At 37.2% G+C, this 19467-nt stretch overlaps 1 protein-coding gene across 2 annotated transcripts; it reads left to right on the plus strand.

Annotated features, from left to right (window-relative positions):
* The first annotated feature begins 6335 nt into the window (after positions 1–6335).
* LOC148836685 (plastin-1-like) lies at positions 6336–19135 on the plus strand. Of its 2 annotated transcripts, XM_088913566.1 has the most exons (16): positions 6336–6458; positions 7202–7310; positions 7652–7815; positions 8490–8619; positions 8958–9090; positions 9488–9569; positions 9927–10092; positions 10436–10578; positions 11144–11239; positions 12698–12893; positions 16265–16343; positions 16472–16586; positions 16846–16979; positions 17704–17827; positions 17942–18066; positions 18647–19135. In XM_088913566.1, the coding sequence occupies exons 2-16, from the start codon at positions 7241–7243 to the stop codon at positions 18783–18785; spliced, it is 1896 nt and encodes a 631-aa protein (XP_088769692.1). In that variant the 5' UTR covers positions 6336–6458; positions 7202–7240; the 3' UTR covers positions 18786–19135. The 2 variants fall into 2 exon arrangements, with proteins under 2 accessions (XP_088769692.1, XP_088769693.1); XM_088913567.1 differs by lacking the exon at positions 18647–19135 and having other exon boundaries at positions 17704–17795; positions 17942–18044.
* The last annotated feature ends 332 nt before the right edge of the window (positions 19136–19467 follow it).

The following is a 19467-nucleotide window of genomic DNA, read 5'->3' on the forward strand; positions in this document are numbered from 1 at the left end:
TTTCATAAACAGCTGGATCAGATCCCTGACTAACCACGGACTGAATGGCCTCTTTTTATTTGTAACCTATCTTGTGTTCTTAGGTCAGTGCTGTAATTCAGTAGTCGATGAGGACGTGGAAATCAATGAATAACAGATCAGTGAGTGGTTAGTTTCACACAACGTCCTCATGTTTTGTTTCTTATGTCTCTTACGTGTCTAATATGCTTCAGGAAACATGACAAGTGCAGCAGAGAACTGACATGGACCTGTGAGTTGCGCTGATATTTAAGTGTATTGTCAGAGTCATGTATTTTTTAAAATGCAAATAACTGAGGCAAAGACCGTGTATATAACCAGTAGGAGTGGTGTATGATCATAACTTTGATGTAGAGTTCCTGGTTGCAATTAATAACATTTCTGCATGCTTTGATAAAAAGCAGGTAGTTAGAATAGATTGCCTACATAACTAAAAGAAAAGTTTACCTTATATGGATACTGATTTTGATGGCAGGATAACTGCTAACCTTTGAAACCCTTTAGCATGTACTTCACATTCTGTTTAGTATTGCACTAATCAAGCAATATGAAATTACTGAGATAGTCTAACATTTTCTCTTAACATCTTAAGAGTCCATTTGTTTTACTTTGTTTTGAGCTTCAGTTGTCTTTGTGTTTGCCCGGGCCCAAATGTGAATACAGTCATATCACTTTTCAGTTACTTGGTTTCTCAACTGGACAACAGGTGTCTTTTCTTTCAGACATTTGCAGTACTGTATATTGCTGAATCTGTGTGAGGAGGTGTCGTCTTCTTAACAAACATTTAGGCTTCATCAGAATATGCAGAGACAGAATGATCCTTCAGATTATGGATTTTGTCGTTGTCAGCTGTCCATGCCCTATCTCAGTATGCAATGGAGCACATTTATTGATCATTTAAGCCACTTAATTTTACTTTTGCTGCATGTTAGAAAGCCACGTGGATTATGACTGTGTTCCTGTACAGACAGTGAAAGAGCATTTTCTACTTTTTACCCACAGTCCTTTCCATTCTAATCAGTGAGAGACCGAGTATATACCTGTTGTTTGGACATATGTACAGAGCATAAAGTATACAAATGTTTCTGTTTAGTAGGTTAGTTAGGAAGAATCCACAGAGAAATGATTAAATCTTTACAAAGATGTTTAAAAAGTGGTCACTAATGAATCAAGGAAATCTAAAATGCTTCCGTGCAAATTTTTGGAGTTATCAAATAGAAAATGTTGTGGTTTGGAAAATAACATGTATTCCTCACATTTTAATGCTACTCTTTATTAGTTAATGCATTTCTGTAGACACTTCCATTAACTGACATCAATGCAATGTCTACCACACCTTTGTTAATTTAAAATACATCTGATAGTGTTTTCTTATTCTGTGGGAAATTAAGTATCACATCATTGTTAAACACCAACTGTTAAGGCAACTTCACATAAGACCAGGGTGTTAAATGTACTATGCAAATATACTGCATTGTACATTTCATTTTTTCAGTCGCTGGCGCTAAGTCCTAATAGTGGATCAGAGATAATTTGGCATTGCATCAACCATTTCAACAGGTAACTAAGTGCTAGCTGATATTACAAAATGCTTTATTGCTGACCAGAGAGTGGAAATATTAAGCACAATGATAAAAATATTATTAGCTGAGAAAATGGAAACAGCATTCAGACATTGGATCAAAGCCACCGTTGTAATACTGTACATCAACTTTCTTCCAAAAAGGTTATCAGCCTAAATGTTATTGTGTTGTTTTAAGGCCTATGGTGTAAAATGGATTATTTTATTTATGAAATTCATGACATGATCCATAAGTAATGTTTAGTATGTTGCCAGAATATTGGCATACCAGAAATATTTGAAATTATAGGCAGGAATGTACATTAGTAGCAAAGCCCACTGATGCATTGAAAGAGTATATCTAGCCATCCATCCTTTTCCTCACCTCTTTGTCCAATACTGGATCTTGGGGGAGCCAAGTCATATTGCAATCTCCCAGATTTCCACATCTTTATCTTTTCACAAAACAATCACATGGCCGTAGCTACTGTATGACAAAACTATTGAGACAGTCAGATCATGACAGCCTCCTTGGCCAGGTTTCTTTATCGTTCCTGTGAGATTAGTGATATAGCCATGTGATGGCTTACAAGGGTGATATAGCAGCAGCACTCTGTGGTCTGTGTGGGTCCTAATGCCCCAGTATAGTTATGGGGACTACATTTTGCCTACTTTTTACACTCTACTGTAAAATGGCACTCTCCTTTGGATGAAACAAAACCAAGGTCCTAACTCCCTGTGGTCGTTAAAAATCCTAGACACTTTTAGAAAAAAGTAGGAGTGTTACCCTGGTGTCCTGGCCAAATTTTCCCCCGGATTTTACTAATCGTGGCCTCCCAATGATCCCCATCTTATTGGGAGGATTGGATCCACCAGATGGTGGAGGGGAGTCCCCATGACCTGTAAATTGCTTTCAGTGAAGTGTCCAGAAAAAAAGGGTAAGGATTATTATTATTAGTAGTAATAGGAGTAGTAGTAGTGGGAGAACAGACTTGATTTCTGATAGATGATGTGTTTCAATTGGCTGGAGTAATACAGTGCAGTGTGCCTGTCTGATGTTGCTCTTCTCTTGAAAAGCACAGAAAGGTGGCTTGGTGATAGACTCATGGGCAGGTCTTCATGCCAGGTCTCAATCTGTCAGACTCTGTCCACAGTTACAGTAAGTCTGGGCACTGTTATACTGTTTGTATATACTGTACAGTGTGGTCTCTTCACCTTCAGAGAAGTGAATGAGGCATGGGTTGTGTATCCATGGAATGTGTTCAGCATAAGCTTGTGGACTAAACAAAGTGGCTAGTCTGTGAAAACTATTTTACCTACATTAATTGTGCTGGGGAAGTAAGAGAATTCCTGTAATTCTTATAATAGGAATTCCTAGAATAGGAAATCACAGTATGTTCCAAACAGATTAATTGAAAACAGTGACAAATGGTGTTGTGTTTTATATTTCATTCAAGAAATATAATTATGTACAGTAGTACTAATTTATATTAGGGGATGCAAATAATACTTTATATGCACATATGAAGGTAATGCAAATGCATATGGAAGTATTTTGTATTTATTATATTTTATTTATCTTGTATTTGTATGTATTGTATTTTATTTTGATTTGGATGCATTTTGAGGTATTTGGATTCAAAACATGCCATGTACAGTAAATATTTCTGCTGAATTTATGTGTTAATGACACCATCAGGGCCACAAATGGCCAAAGGCAGAGGAAACATTTGGTGTGCATTGTATGATTATACTGTATTCTGAAGGGAAGCTGTAGGTAACTGATCTGCTCCACAACCAATTAATAATGCATGCTGTCTATAAAGTTTACTACCAGCATCAAATAGCCAAAACCTTCAGTACTTCTTTTCAAAAAGTGAACTTGCTCAGGATTAAATAACCGAGCACATGCACAGCTACTTTGGTGTTTAGCAAGAGCCAGAAAGAAAAGGCTTGTTCATTGAATTAGATGATTTCAAAGGGATTGCTACCAAGGAGGTTGTGGCAGCTATGCTGTGCCTGTACAAGCTAGAGTTGCCAAGATAAGATGCCATATTCCAGTCCTTTGTTCCTGAAACACAAGCAAGACCTCAATACTCTTTATAGACCTATTCATGGACTTTAACTTTATGGTAAGCAGATTTTTTTTGTAAGCACTTAAAAGAAAAACATGTACTGAACAATGTTATCTGGTTTTCCATGTTCTTTCTTCCTTTTTACTGTCACCTTACAAACCTAAAAAAACGCCAATAAAGACAAAATTCTAATCTGTATCAAGTAGTGAATTGCACAGTTATAATTAAAGCTGCTAAAGCCGATTTCTAACATAGCGATATCCTTAGCTGAACTTTGGTGTTTAAAATTTGGCTTGTACAGGTCACATCATACAGTATGAACTAATTAATCTAAATGATTTTCAATCCTTTTATATAGAACCTATCTGTGTGTAATTGTTTTGCTGATAAGATAAGAGAGTAAAGTGGCCAGCTGAAGTTTTAATAGTTACTTTCCTTTTGCATCATAAGCCTACAGCATATTAGCAATTGTTTGACCACAAGGCTCTTTGTGTGTGTGTTCATAATTGTTTGCATTCTCTTAAAATGTTCCTATGGTAGTTAATTCTGTTTCACTGTCTCCATTTTACATTAGATTTATTGTTTGTGACTTCTGTTAATTGGCCATGTCCTTATTATTTCAGGTCTTATTCTACGCATTGGTTGTGCTGTAATTCATGCTATTTAATTTGAACTGTATTCCCAAAGCAGCGTGGTGCATTGTTCACACAACAAGTGTGCGTTTGTCTTTCTTTAGTGTCGTATAAGATTACATTTTTTTTTCTTTAAATAGAACAATGGTGGACAAGTAGCGCTTCTACTTATGAATTATGGATTATAAAGAGAAGTGTTCTTTATTTTAGTTTTTCTTCATTTTCACTCAAAGCAGAAGTGGAAAACTTTTATGCTCAGATCAAGAGCACATTACAGCAGGGGTACAGCTCTGGTCCCAGAGAAGCCAGTGCAGCTGCCTGTAGCAAAAGTAAGAAGGGGTTCCCCACACCCTGAAAACGCATACAGAGCCATCTTATTGTTTCCATCACTGCAGAGAACCTGTGTCAAGTAGGTTTAATACTATAGATGGACTTTAAATCAACATATGTGGAACAATTTAATTGTCACTGACTCACCATGTGATGAGAGCTTGTTTAGAAATAAATTAGAATATCTTTCAGTATCCGTGGATTTTGATAGATTAGTTGCTCGATAATATATACTGTAGTTATAGGGATTGTCTTTCTTTAGAAATAGCTGATTTGGGGTGATCTATAAAACCTCCTGGATTAGAGCTATGGATTCCGGTTCACACATCACCACAATAACTTGAGACTTGAATGTTGGATTTAAGTTTCTTGGAAAACACTTACTACTTTGATGGAACTCTAACAATAAACCTAGCAAAGAATAGAGCTTGACCCTAGGGCTGGCCTGTCTTTAGCTTGAAACTTTGGTGTGATCCTGTTCTGAGCTTCTGGCTCTAGTTTGGCCTAACATGTTCTATACCTGTAGCTAAATACAGTAACTAAGAACACTCTTAATACACGTGCAGACAAAAACTCAAAGTAGGCTCCAGATACCACTCAAGTTGTATAAGATATCCTACTTTAAACATCTCAATTGAAAGTTTTTTTTACTGATTGTGTGCTCTTCCAAAAAATATTTTCTTTGGTGCTAATACATCACATAATTTTCTAAACATAACTTAACAGAAGGAAATAATTAAACAACAACATCCATTCTCAGTTATGTATGTAAAAACGGTCAGTAAATGGCACATGTACTGTATATGCTTTTGTCATATTTAGTGTTTACCTGAATTAAAAGAATCACATAGAGGAAATGAAGAAGCACCAAAAATAAGCCAGATATCTCCTTTTTTCTCTTACTTAATCTTTCCAGTTTCAGAATCCAGTACCATCTAGTGCTCATCTAGAAGACAATAAAAACAGCCATTCATTTTCTGAACTGTTTTTCCAGTAAGGAGCTGAGCCCATCCCAGCAAGCAACAGGCACAAGGCGGGATACGCCCTGGATAGGACGCCAGTCCATCACAGGGCACGTAGGGACACAAACACCAGGGCCACATTTCCCAGAAGCCAATTAAACTACCAGCATGTCTTTGGATTGTGGGAGGAACCCAGAGCACCTGGAGGAAACCCACACGAGCACAGGGAGAACATACAAACTCCACGCAGATAGCAGCCCGGGTCCGCAATTTATCCAAGGGCCCCAGCACTCTGAGACAGAGCTGATAACCACTGATCATAATAGCTCCTGAATCTCTGGAACAGTTATATTAAAATTTAGATGTGTGGCTTTTCCAGATTGAACAAGTGTAGTCTCATTCTTGGGCATTTCATGTCAGGAAAGTTTGTGTTTTTCTGTCTATTAATCAGCTTACTTTACTATTGTGGGTAAGAGTGTAGACTCTTTATTTGCTTCTGCAGACTGCCAGAACACATGATTTTATTGTGCAGTAAATGGTTTTTGCTCAATGCTGACTTAGCATTAAAAGTTAACTCTTATGACTCCTGCGGTGTTAATGGTGTATCAGTGCCACACCTCCAAGGTCCAGCGGGACAAAGTTCCTCCGCCTCTCCTGCCTGGCACCGTACCTTCCTGATCAGCAGGCTGATTTAGTGCAGCTCTCTCAGGAGTCGCAGCTAATCCCTCGCCCACTGATTCCCTGCTTTGCTCTGTGTTATCTGGACTTTCTTGTCTCTGGATGTTAATTGGGATCACCAAACAGAAGTAGAAGGAAGAAATCATCCCTCACTCTGTAGAAAAGTGGTGTTGCCTGCCGTGGCTTTCTCTGAATACCAAGGGTATGTATGAAAGTTGTGCTTCTGCTGATCATTTCACACGCCGTTTCACCTGAAGCTCTGTTCTTGCTGTGTAGATGTTATGGGCTTTCAGCATCCATAAATCAGGGGAATAACCAAGATTTCATGATTGATTAGGTCAAGTCAAGTGAACGAACCATGAAGCGTCTTCCAGGCTGCATTCCCTGAAAGATTAGCATTATTGTGTCCTTTGTAAAGTCAGTTTCAGTTCTTGTTCTATGGCAAACAAAAGCGAAGTTCAGCAGTAAGATAAGACAGTGCAGTGGCACCAAAAAATTGAATCAAAGTACATTTTTATGGCTCTCTTTCTCTTTCTCTTTCAAGTAGAAAGTCATCTGAAACTTCTGTTTTCTGTAAGCAAGTGTAAATTCACACTGAAATCCTACATGCAGTTTGCCTCAATACACTAACTCAGGAACTCGTGAAAATAAACAATTCAGGTCCCCTTTGTCATAGATTAATAATTTATTTTATAATCTTTACAAAGATTTTTTTTTAATTTTTAATCTCAGTGGATAAACAGCAGAATAATTTATTGTCTGTAAGAAAAGCAGACAAGAACATAATCTGATTTATTTGGCAAAACATATTGCAGTCACTCCCTATGAGATGTGTTTTTCAATTCATGTGCCAAAGAAAATTTTTCCCCCACAGACTTTACAAAAATTCAATCTCCATTTCACATTGTGGTCGTTTATTGAACTCATTGCAATTTTCTGCTTCAGGTTACTAAACGGTGAGGGAAACACTTGGGCTGCTGGAAGATGGAGAACAATGTAACACAAATCTCACGGGAGGACCTGGAGGAATTAAGAGAAGCTTTCAGTAAAATAGGTGTGTTAGCTACTGTATCTAGAATACTGAAAGCCAGAATACTGGATAAAAAACACAGGCTTGTCAGTACCTTAGAAGTTTCACTGTTCATTTGCAGTAATATCATTGTGCATCACATAATTGCTGAATTTACAGCTGTTCAGGAGAGGATATCGAAGCTTCCTTAGCACAGGTGCACAGATGTATTTCTTAGTTTGCTCTTCTTGAGTCTAAGCAGCTATCTATTCATTGGTGAAGAACATCAGCTGTTGCACCGTAAGCGATGTCGTTTTTTGCCGCCTTTGTCTTTGACTTCAAACATGTCAATAAATGCAACCTAATGTGCTATATTTCTTCCACAGACATTGATAACAGCGGCTATGTCAGTGACTTTGAACTGCAGGAGTTGTTCAAAGAAGCCAGGTTCTCACTACCAGGGTTCAAAGTTCGAGAAATTGTGGAGAAAATGATGGGGGCTGGGGACCACAATAAGGACGATAGGTTATCTTTTGAAGAGTTTGTATCGGTAATCTCTTTTTAATTGTTCTCCATTTTGTAGTGCAGTGTCTTCTGTTGTATTCCTTGTAGCTTTCTTACTCATAGCTATTGTGGTACATGGTGCTATGAATAAGAGTAGGGAGTTTTAAACTTAAAATTTGACAGGCCTTTTGATTCTGTGTTTCTTTTCATTTTCAAACTAATTTTCTTGCTGAAACAAAGTTCTAGAACATGCCTGTGTGTGGTAAGACTCTCCTCTCTTAGTCCACTGCAGTGCTCAGAGGCTGTGAGTAACATAAGAAACATAAGAACTGTTACAAATGGGAAGAGGCCATATAGCCCATCTAAACGTCTCGGTAGTTAGTAGCTAATTGATCTAAGATTCTCATTGTGCTGCTTATTGGAAGACATATTGCAGTGATTCCCTGTGAGATGTGTTTTTTTTTTTCAAATTACAGTATGTGCCAAAAATATCAGAACACAACACAGAATGCGCAATCTTAGATTTACTGAGGTAGCACTACCAATATCTTTCACATACTATCTTGGAAATGTGTCGACAAGACTTCTTCTGATATATGCTCAACATTTAGGCAAAAGAAAATGGTAAAATCCTGTCTAATATGTTGATATGTGAAACCTAAGTCAAAATTGCCAAAATATCTATTGCATTGATTTTTGTCATTCTTGTTTTTCACACAGATCTACCAGGAGCTTAAAAGCAAAGAGGTCAGAGAGTCATTTCGTAAAGCCATTAACAAAAAGGATGGAATTAGGTCATTTGGAGGGACCTCTGGTATATCCAGTGAAGGAACACAACACTCGTATTCTGGTAATGACAAGTGAAGAGTGCAAATTTGCTTATGTCTACTTGTGGGTGTTTGAGTTAAATGCAAGGTCAGTCATGAAGAAGTGTTTCTGGAGTACCCTGTAATTGAGAGCTGAGGTGGAAAAAGTCATTAGGTTGGACTGTGTCATTTGTTACCATTGGAATAATGATGTCCGTTGGGTCTGCTCATACACTGAATTCAAAGTCATTTTCCTCTGTAGTATTCTCCTGTGGATTTTTCCAATAGGTTCGTTTCATGGTGTGTGATACTTTGTTTTCATATTATCCAGTATTTACAGCATGACCATGCTGATTTTTACTCATGGTCTTTTTTCTTTTAGATGAAGAAAAAGTTGCCTTTGTGAATTGGATTAACAAAGCTTTGGCAGATGATCCAGATTGCAAACATTTATTGCCTATGGACCCAGAAAATGAGAGTCTTTTCAAGTCTGTGAGGGATGGCATACTTCTTTGGTAATTATTCCAGAAATGCTCATACTAAAATAACTTACAGTATAAACCATGTGTAACATAATGAGCACTGGAAACTTACACTTCAAATACACATGCTGTTTATGAGAGAGATTAGTCTTCTTTGTGTTCCATATTCTTGTACCTTATAATCCTTTGAAAAAATTAAAGATGATTTATGATCGCTTCCTGGTGACATCTCTGAAAATATTATAATTCCATGATATTAAATTCTCTGTACGTTAGGGTCAGTGGAGACCAAATTCTTTGTCTAATTGCATTGTACTAAATTATAGAATCTTCTTGACTATCTTAATCTTTTTTTCATATCAGACATAATATCAAGGTTTATTATTTATACTTTGCACTGCACTTAAGTATTATGGTGTTCTCCTTTTAGCAAAATGATAAACTTTTCTCAACCTGATACCATTGATGAGAGGGTTCTAAATACGAAGAAAATAACAACATTTACCATTACTGTAAGTATTCAGTTTCACAATCTTGGATAATATAATTTTATCCTAACAATTGAACACACATTAATCTTTTAAATATGTCACTTTTTAAATATGTACAGTTTTAAAAACGTATCCGTTAAATAAGGCATAATCAGATACAGTGACTCTATTATTACTGCATTCTACTGTACTTCAACTTAATTAATATGTAAACTATGCAAATTGATGTGTTTGCTCATTCTCCATTCTCCATACCTTTACTGATGTCGTTTCATCTTTTTTTCTGCTATTAATATATCATTCATTGTCCCACACCAACCAGACTGTGCTCTAGCTTCATCTGGGCAATGAATTAGAGAACCCCCATTTGTGTTACAGGAAAATCTGGTACTCGCTTTGAATTCAGCTTCTGCCATTGGCTGTACTGTGGTCAATATTGATGCCCAGGACCTGATGGCAGGAAAACCTCACTTGGTGCTGGGCCTTCTGTGGCAGATCATCAAAATTGGCCTGTTTGCTGACATCGAGATATCCAGAAATGAAGGTGAGGCCAGTTACTGTATTTCCTGGCTCATTCACAGTAATTAGGAACACAACTACTCTCGATAAGACCTTCTGAATACCAGACAGAAGAGGAAACTTGGGAAATTTACCATATGGTTATCAGCAGGTCTCATTAGTCACTTGCTAATGACTAATGTGGGGGGTGACATCACCAGACCCATTGCCTGTCTGCTCAGTGCCCCATCACTGCCTGATGAGGGTGCTACAATAGCATGCCACTATGTGTATTTAGAAGGGATGTCATTGAGCAAAAACTATAATTTCTTGGTCCAGTCATGTTGGAAGTGGCAATCTGTCTCATCCATACCTCTGCTTGTCCCCAGCTCTCATTGCTCTGCTGGGGGAGGGAGAGGAGCTGGACAAATTGCTGTCCATGTCCCCAGAGGAGCTGCTCCTGCGCTGGTTTAACTACCACCTGGCCAACGCTGGCTGGGAACCCATCAGCAACTTCAGCGATGACATCAAGGTGCTGCCTGCAGGCTTTTGAACTGATTCCACTTCCAGCTCTTTAATTGTCTAGGACTGGCAAGGACTCACGCTTTGTTTCTTCTTTATCTAAGAAAAAAGATACATGCAAAGTCTGTTTTGTATTGTTGAATTCCTCTGTTGTTCTCCTCTTATGTGTGCTGAATTTTGTCACCTTCAGCTTGTGCTTTTGTCTCTCTCTGGCCATCTTTCTGTCTGTTAGACAGTGATTTTTATAAGGAAAAAAATTGTTCCCCCTCCACCACTGAAAATATATACATACTTAGCACTTAACCAGGAGTGATCTAGGGCTTTGGAATCAACTAACCTGATTTAATGTACCTTATCAGTCTTGTCCTTCCTTTCAGATTCAGCACATTGCACTCAGCAGCTAGGTTCACTTAAGTGTACGTTGTTTCACATAACAGAACAGTGTTAATTTGAATTATATTATATTTTTTAAATTTGTCAGTTTGCTATAAAAATACTTCTCCCATTAAATCATCAGCAGAGCCAACCTGTGGTTTATCTTGTCTTTTGTCAACTAGTGTGCATGTGTATTTTAGGACTCCAAAGCCTACTTCCACCTACTGAATCAAATAGCACCCAAAGGAAACCATGACGATGAAATCAGGATTGATATCGACATGTCGGGATTTAATGTAAGTGAAAGAAGAATATTTTTCATATGTATCGACAATGTATCGCAGTGAAGTATGTAATCTCCTAATAAACTAAAGCAAAAGAAAGAAAACAGGAGACTATAATAATTCAGGAGACTATTGACCTAGGTGATTTGACACCAGTCCTTGGTGCAGAGAGTACTCTTTACCTTTGTTGTTTCAGTTCTATGCTGGAACATACATGATACTACAATAAATTCACCTTGGTCAAGTTCCACAAGTATTAAGTCCTCAATTCTCTTAATCAATCCACTTAATGCCTCCACTGGATAAATGTAATATTTTAGGAGCATGTAAAGAAACTCTCATTATGATACTTTCATTTGCTAGACTTGGGAGAGCGTTTAGTCTAGGTGAAGGAGGTGGAAGGAAGAGTAGAAGATAGTGCAGTGATTAGGGAGCTCTCTGACACAGCAGATACTGCTCCTGACAAGCAGATAGACTGAGATTGACTGAGAACTGTTATGTATATAACAATACAGGGTGCCTTTTTGGACTATAGGTGCAGGTGTGGTATGTGATTCTCTTTAATTAGTTCCCCTGTATCTGAAACAATTACCCTGTCTGTTCCAGAATATACAGCTGCTTAGTGAGCATATCTTGCCAGCGGATATAACGACATGTCCCACCACACATTATGTCCATTTTCTGAAGTTCACAGTGCACAATGTATGTGGTGGATGTATATCTTTATCACTTTTTCTTCTGCCAGTGCACAGTAAATGGATGGGTGGCTGGATACTGTACATTGTAAAGTAGCCTTTACTATTGATAAGCAATTGTTGATATGCTCAACAATCTTATAATGTAACATATGACTAATAAGACATTTAAGACAATACATTTAACAAAGAACATTATGCAAAATCACTTTTTAAAAAAAGACAATATGCCAGCCAAGCATCCATATCATTTTACGGAAAGAATCGGAAATAATATTTCAGGGGGAAAACCATACATGTCATGTCATTTGCCAAACCGCTTTATACCACACGGTGTCGCGGGAAGTCAGAGCCTACCCAGTAAGCAACGAGCGCAAGGCAGGGTACACCCTGGAAAGAGCGCCAGTCCATCGCGGGGCAAGTGCAAGCCAATCATACATGGGGACAATTTGGAGGCCACAGTAAAAGTCAAGGGGGGAAATTTGACTTGGACGCCGGGATAACTCCCTGCTCTTATCGAGAAAGAAAACATAATTCACATATATTTATTAAAAGTATTTTTATCACATAATTGTAATGTATTTGAAAAAAAATATACACAACCTGAAACTGAAACCGTTTCCTTATGTAAAAAAATCTCCTCCCTCCCTTCTCCCTTACCCTGTCAACACGCAGTTCAAATGCATAAAAAAATCATCTGAAAGATTGATAGGAAGGCAGGTTCACTGCCACACTCTGACAGGGTCATCTGCTGTAACTCCTTTCTTCCCTTCAGGAGAGAGATGAGACTCAGAGGGCAGAGCTCATGCTTCAGCAGGCAGCCAGGCTGGACTGCAGACAGTTCGTCACCCCAGCAGACGTCGTTAATGGGAACCAAAAGCTTAACATGGCCTTTGTGGCCAACCTGTTCAACACCCACCCTGCTCTAAACAAGCCACTCAACAGCGGCATCGATTATACTTTGCTGGAAGGTAGGGGGATCCAACCATTCACACTACGAGGGTCTATTTCTGCTAACTTTTGTTTCTCCGACATTTCCTGTCATAACACAGCAAACCACAAGAGGTCACACACCACTAGATTAACCTGCACATTAAACCCTCCTTTACAGTACTGTATGTAAACGTAAAGAAAACCAAGAGCATTTTGCTGCAAAGGATAGTTGGAATAATTTTCTTTCTGTTCAGATTCTTGTTCTTAAATGATTACCACCTGATTGAGCTGTCTTATGTGCTTGAATGCTGCATGCCCGTTGGAGTTTCATACAGCCCCTCTGATTGAGAAAATCATTCCTGATAAAATAAAGGGATGCAGATTACTTTTGGCAGGCTATCAAAACTGGACTGTTTTAACTCGACTGCTGTTAAGATTATGTGCATGAAAAGTACTATGCCATTAGATACCGCATGTTGTTGGAAAGTAATTTTGTGTAAGGAAACTAAGTCTTTACAGCTTTTTCAAAGTCTTCATAGCTTTTAAAGTCCTGAGTCTAGCTGTAGTGGTATGTTGTCATAGACCATATGTTTTAGAATGACTTTTCAAGTGGAGCTCAGTGATATTGGTGTGACGCTTTCATGTTTGCAGAAGTAGAGAGTTTGTCCAATAGCTCAAATGTATTTGTTTGTCTTTGTTTTTTTACCTTGTGCTTTACATCTCCAGAGCTGACCCCTCCCATTGTAGGTACTGTGTTTAGTCGTGGTCTGAACTGATCTTCTCTTCTACTACTCTTTTCCTTTTCCATTACTATTTTCACAGAGTGAAACCCCATTGGTAGCACAGAGGTAACTCCAAACTGTTAAGGTTTAGGGTTAATATCATGTAAGCATCTAATATTATTTCCAATTTGTCAGGAAAACATACTCTTTGCTCACTGATGGGATATTTCTGATTGGATACTCTGTATACTCTAAGCTTTTACACTTAAGTGTTATTATGTTGGCACTACATAATATACTTAGAGCTATTTTGCAGCTCAAGATGTCAAATAAATATAGTAGTAGATAAACATGCTGTACTGACTGCCAAATAGAGCTTACTGTGTCACATCTATCTTACAGCAGAGGCTGAGACATTTTAGGTTGTTGTTAATGAATCTTAAACTTCCATCATCACTGAGTGGCTCTTCAGTAAAAGATTTGCAAACATCACATTCAGTATACACAGACCTGCCAAAAATGTAAGAGAAGGCTTGTGTATGTGCTGTATAATCACTACACTGCCATGGGAAACATCAGAGGCTGCCTTGAAATGCTCCCTAATAATTCTCACCCAGACCATTTTGCAAAATAATTATCATGTTACTTTACCATTACTATATCAATATACAAAATACCAAAAGCTGATGACCATACTGTATATCTTTCCCTTTAGCATGTTAACATGAGATTTCTGAAGCCTGGTGTATGATTTTAGTTTGAAGAAAGTCCTGTTTTCTTTTAGGTTTGTACTAAGCATGAAACAGGGACGTTTTGTATTTTCTGTGTGAGTTGTGGAAACAAGCTGGCCTCTTCTACGACTCAGTTATATCTTGCTCTTGCAGATATTCCACTGCTTTTCTTAATTGGTTTGTACCAGCAAGGGTAAAGGCTCATTAAATATCAATTGAGGCTGTAGTTCTGCTAATCTGCAAAGAGTACACCATACAGAGAACTTCACGTGTGAGGTTTTAATAAATAGCCATGGAGTATTTGAAGCTTTGAAGCACTATTCTTTAATAGTCCTTGTCAAGACAGGACTTTTCTTCATTCTTGTGCACATTCATCTCTCAAACAGTTAGCAAAGGTACTGTAGGTCAAGGCATGTCATCCCACAAGAGTGCTTTGCAATCTACTTCAGATACTTTATTTCATCAGCCAGTCACGTATACTCTTGTGGGTATAATAATTTTTATTGCATGCCCTGGAACACTTTGTTGCTTTAAAAAGGATATTGATTTCTGGTCTGATTTTATTTGATGATGTTCCCGGCATCAATTGTGTATCAACCACAATCTCTTTATCACACCCTGGCATGGGTTTTAAAAAGACAACTGTGTGATACTGTAATTCAGAATTAAACTCCAAATAACAACAGCATAACAAGTCCTAATACAAACTAAAAATATGTATTTCTGTAATAGATATGCTAAATGCAGAATTACAAATGAAAGGGGTACACTTTTTTATTAGCACAATTAAGGTAAAAGAATTACAGAATTTCAATATGTCTTTAGATACTTATAATTTGAAAGACACGTGGGCATGTAAAATAGAAACTGAAGTCTTTCTTAAGAAAGACATCTGCATTTGTTTTAGATTTGTTTTAATGTCTTACTTTGTACTTACAGTTTTAGAACGTGCTTGTGTGCTCTATACTGTAAATTATTAATGTGGTCATGTGTTGAAACACTTTCATCTAGAGGTGAAAATTATAATCAGGATTCCCCAACCTATTTTTATGGTTACTTTCTTTGGCTCTCTAAGTGAGGGCACATCACATCCTTTTGAATTTGTAATGTCCATCCCTGCATCATGGTATACAGCTGCATACTGAAAGATTGTTTTCTTAACACCAATGGAGGCCAAACCCAGAGAACTGGAGGTCTTTAAAATAACAGCTGTTTCAGACAGCACATCAGGTTAAACCACAAATCTTACCTTTATTTAATTCCTACGGGCCTTAGTTATAATACATCTTCTTTAATGAAACCTTGCTTTAGTAGTGTTAAGTTCACATGATTGGAATATCAAATACCTGCAAAATGGACTCCATCTAAAGGCAATGGATTGAAGACTCAAAGCAAGCAGTGGACAGTAGCTGTCCTGGAGAAAAATGCACGTAACAGACCTGTGTATGTAATACTCCAGGTTTCTTGCTGTAGCTACATTTGGTGAACCTTCCCAGCTGAGACACATATGAATTTGCTTTGAAGCTCTACAAAAGTAGTACCATTTTCCAACCATACAAAAATACACAACATACATTTAAAGAGAAAGAAAATAAAGGCAGTGACTGAAAATGAGGCAGGACATGCTAAATTGTTCAGAAACAAGGCCAATACAGTTGAACTCAATTTCAGTCCTGTGGAAAAAAAGAACATTCCCTCTTCCCTATAGAACAATTAATATCAAAGTACTGTTATCAAATATTTCAGTAGGTGAAGCATAACAAGTTTTCACCTGGTGTAATACACAAATACGCAGTTTGTCAAATCAAAGGCTAAGAAGGCCAAAATGTAACAGAATTTTCTAGCAGGAACAACCGACTTTGATTTGCTCTGGCCTAGCATTCTTCAAGCATTCAGTCTTTCTTTACTCAATGAGCCCACTCCATTCTGAATGTAATACTGTGTGTGTCATCGCAGGGGAGACGAGAGAGGAAAGGACATTCCGGAACTGGATGAATTCCTTAGGGGTGAGCCCCCATGTCAACCACCTGTATCGGTATGTTATTGTTCTTCTTATAAACATGAATAACTCCCGCATTTATTCATATACAGTATATAGCAGAGGTGTTGACACACTAAATTATCTAACCGCGCATTACTGTGATGTTTCCTGACACATCACAGCGATCTCACGGATGCCTTAGTGATCCTCCAGCTCTATGAAAAAATCCAGATTCCTGTGGACCTGCGCAAAGTGAACAGGCCTCCTTACCCTGCGATAGGAAGCAATATGAGAAAGGTGGGCACAGAACTAAGCTAAGTGAGACATTACCTTTTAACTGCTTTCCATACCTTTTCTCTCCAGATCTGCAGGATCTGGATCTTGATACACTTGTGTGAACAGTATAAATGTGCCCTGTATTATTGACACTGGTGTTTTTTTCATTTTGTGAAATGATTCAGATCTTTATTTTAGTTTCATTCGTTGATATTCTGAAGAATCTATGATCCGAAAATCTTCGTTTGGATTAATGTATTTCTTTTTTATTATTTTTTAGCTTGAAAACTGTAACTATGCAGTTGACCTTGGGAAAAGAGAAGCAAAGTTCTCTCTGGTTGGGATTGGGGGAGAAAACATTAATGAAGGCAATAAAACTCATACTTTGGCTTTGGTCTGGCAAATCATGAGAAGGTATTTTTTAATAATTCCTTATAAAATGCAGCTTATTAACTCATTGTAATGTCGCACAAAGGAAAAAAATCTTAAATAAACTCTCATGAGGCAATATGCTAAAAGACAGCAATAATAAATAAATATTCAGAACTCATGTGTAATATGATGTCTCAGACATCAAATTAAGGATTTTCAAAAAGATGAAAATTAATAATCTGAGATATTTTGTTTTGCTAACTAATATCTATTGCATTCCCAAATTCGGAATTAAGATATTACTGCTCTAGAATCAGGCTGGGGAAGTGCAGCCAGACACATTTTCATGCTACACTGAAAGGCTAAAAACTGAATATTTTTGGTCTTGAACGGAAAAGATTGCGAGGGAACTCTTTTATCAGGGTTTCAAAATCCTCAGATTTCTGACAAACTTAAACTAGTGGACTTCCTCAGAATTAAGAGAGAAACATGAATCACAGGATACAAGTGGAAACTATAATATACTGGTTACATAATCCAGGTGAATAAAACCAAATTCACATGTATATGGTATTGTAATTATAAACCAAAATATATATTTTAGAAGCCAAAATGCAGACCAGTTTAATGGCAATGATTAAACTACGACATAAAACAGCAGATATAATTCAGTAGTGTTTTTTGGAGAAGTAAGTTGCTGATCTTGGTTCTTAAATGTTAAATTAAATGTAATCATCATTATAATGATTTATTTTTTTTATTTTAGGTATACTTTGAAAGTTCTTTCTGATCTTGGGGATGGAGCAAAAGTCACTGATGAAATAATCATTAATTGGGTGAATGCAACTTTACAAGAAGGTAAAAAGGAGACCTTTATTACAAGCTTTAAGGTAAATGGATACCTGTGAACCTCTCAAAAGTATTAAATCAAAAAACATCATTTGCTCATGATAGTGCTAAATTTGCCTACCAGGAGTCTAACATAATGAATCATTTGTTTTTAGGACAAGTCCATCAGCACTAGCTTGCCTGTGATAGATTTAATAGACACCATTGCCCCCAGTGCTATCCGGGAGGAAATGGTGAAGAGAGGGGATTTTTCTGATGAAGACAAGCTCAACAATGCAAAGTAAGAGTTGTCACTCACAAGCCTTGTTCTATACAACATCTCTGAAAAACAAAACAATTTCTTGAGGTTTAACTCCTACCATGGGCAGAGAGTGAGGGTGTGAATTACCAGTTTATTTATTGTTTCTTTTTGTTAGCAAAGTATCTTTAAGCTTTAAGAACAATAGTATTATTTTGTTTCATGTTCATTATTTCTGTTTGCCAAACGTTTTACATTCATTGCTTATAAATCCACATTTACATGTTTCCATACTGAGCACTATACATATATATTTTAGGATTGTATATAATATAGAAAAGCTGAATATATACTGCTTATACAGCTGAATTGGTGGTGGTGGAGGGGAGTCCCCATTACCTGTAAAGCGCTTTGAGTGGAGTGTCCAGAAAAGCGCTATATAAGTGTAAGAAATTATTATTATTATTATTATTATTATTATTATTATACTGTATCATAAGCAGTATATCTTTGGCTATGTTTTTTAATTTGTGTGTCCTGAAATGATTTCTCCAATTTTTTTAAATTCTGCTTTTCCTCATTGTCTCTTAATTCACTAGATGTTTTTACTCTTTTGGCACAGGTATGCAATTTCTGTTTCTCGGAAGATTGGAGCCCAAGTGTACGCGCTGCCGGATGACTTGGTGGAAGTGAAGCCGACGATGGTGATGACGGTGTTTGCCTGTTTGATGGGGAGAGGCCTGAAGAGTGTCAGAAAGTGAACTGAACGTGCTTTACTCTTTTACTGCCACACGAAGCCCACTCAAGCATAGGGCCTTTACTGTTTCCTTCACTTTATCACAAACAATTTGCATCTCTCCATCGCAATATTTAAAACACTGACCACAGCAAATCCATTTTCTGTGTTTGAAAAGAAATCCTATTTTCCATTTGTTTTTCAACTGAAATCTTACTTTCTTAATGAGTCAATATAAGGAACTACTGTATATCATGAAACTGCCACTGATAAAAACAATATATTAAATACTGTACATCCTGCTTTTAATTTTTTTTATTTCATGTTGCTTTTGCTCATTAATTAGAGCTCATTAAAATTTAATTTACAGAATGATATAATCTCTTACATGTTCTCTTTTTGAAAGCAGACAAATACCCTAATCCAGGGGTGTCAGAATCACATCCTGGAGGGTCCAGTGTCTGCTGTTTTTCCTTCCAGCCTGAGTAATCAATTGAACAATTAACATGATTTTTGTCTTAGTCAGATATAAACATGATATTACTAAAGATATTTTACAGTTAATGACTCAAACCACACTTCATTAAACGCACAATTACCTATAAAACACCATGGGGCCTAGTTAGACGCATTGCAATTAAGCTGCAAATTCGATTATTATTCCAACTATGTAACTCAGAGCTCAGGTGGAACAAAAACCAGAAAAC

Source organism: Atractosteus spatula, chromosome 4 (assembly GCF_055471065.1).
Source record: "Atractosteus spatula isolate fAtrSpa1 chromosome 4, fAtrSpa1.hap1, whole genome shotgun sequence".
Taxonomy (NCBI): Eukaryota; Metazoa; Chordata; class Actinopteri; order Semionotiformes; family Lepisosteidae; genus Atractosteus; species Atractosteus spatula.

Coding starts and splice junctions, on each gene's coding strand:
- LOC148836685 (XM_088913566.1), top strand. CDS start 7,241: ATGGAGAACAATGTAACACAAATCTCACGGGAGGACCTGGAGGAATTA. Junction 9,570..9,926: donor TAACAACATTTACCATTACT/GTAAGTATTCAG, acceptor TTTGTGTTACAG/GAAAATCTGGTACTCGCTTT. Junction 16,344..16,471: donor CATGTCAACCACCTGTATCG/GTATGTTATTGT, acceptor GACACATCACAG/CGATCTCACGGATGCCTTAG.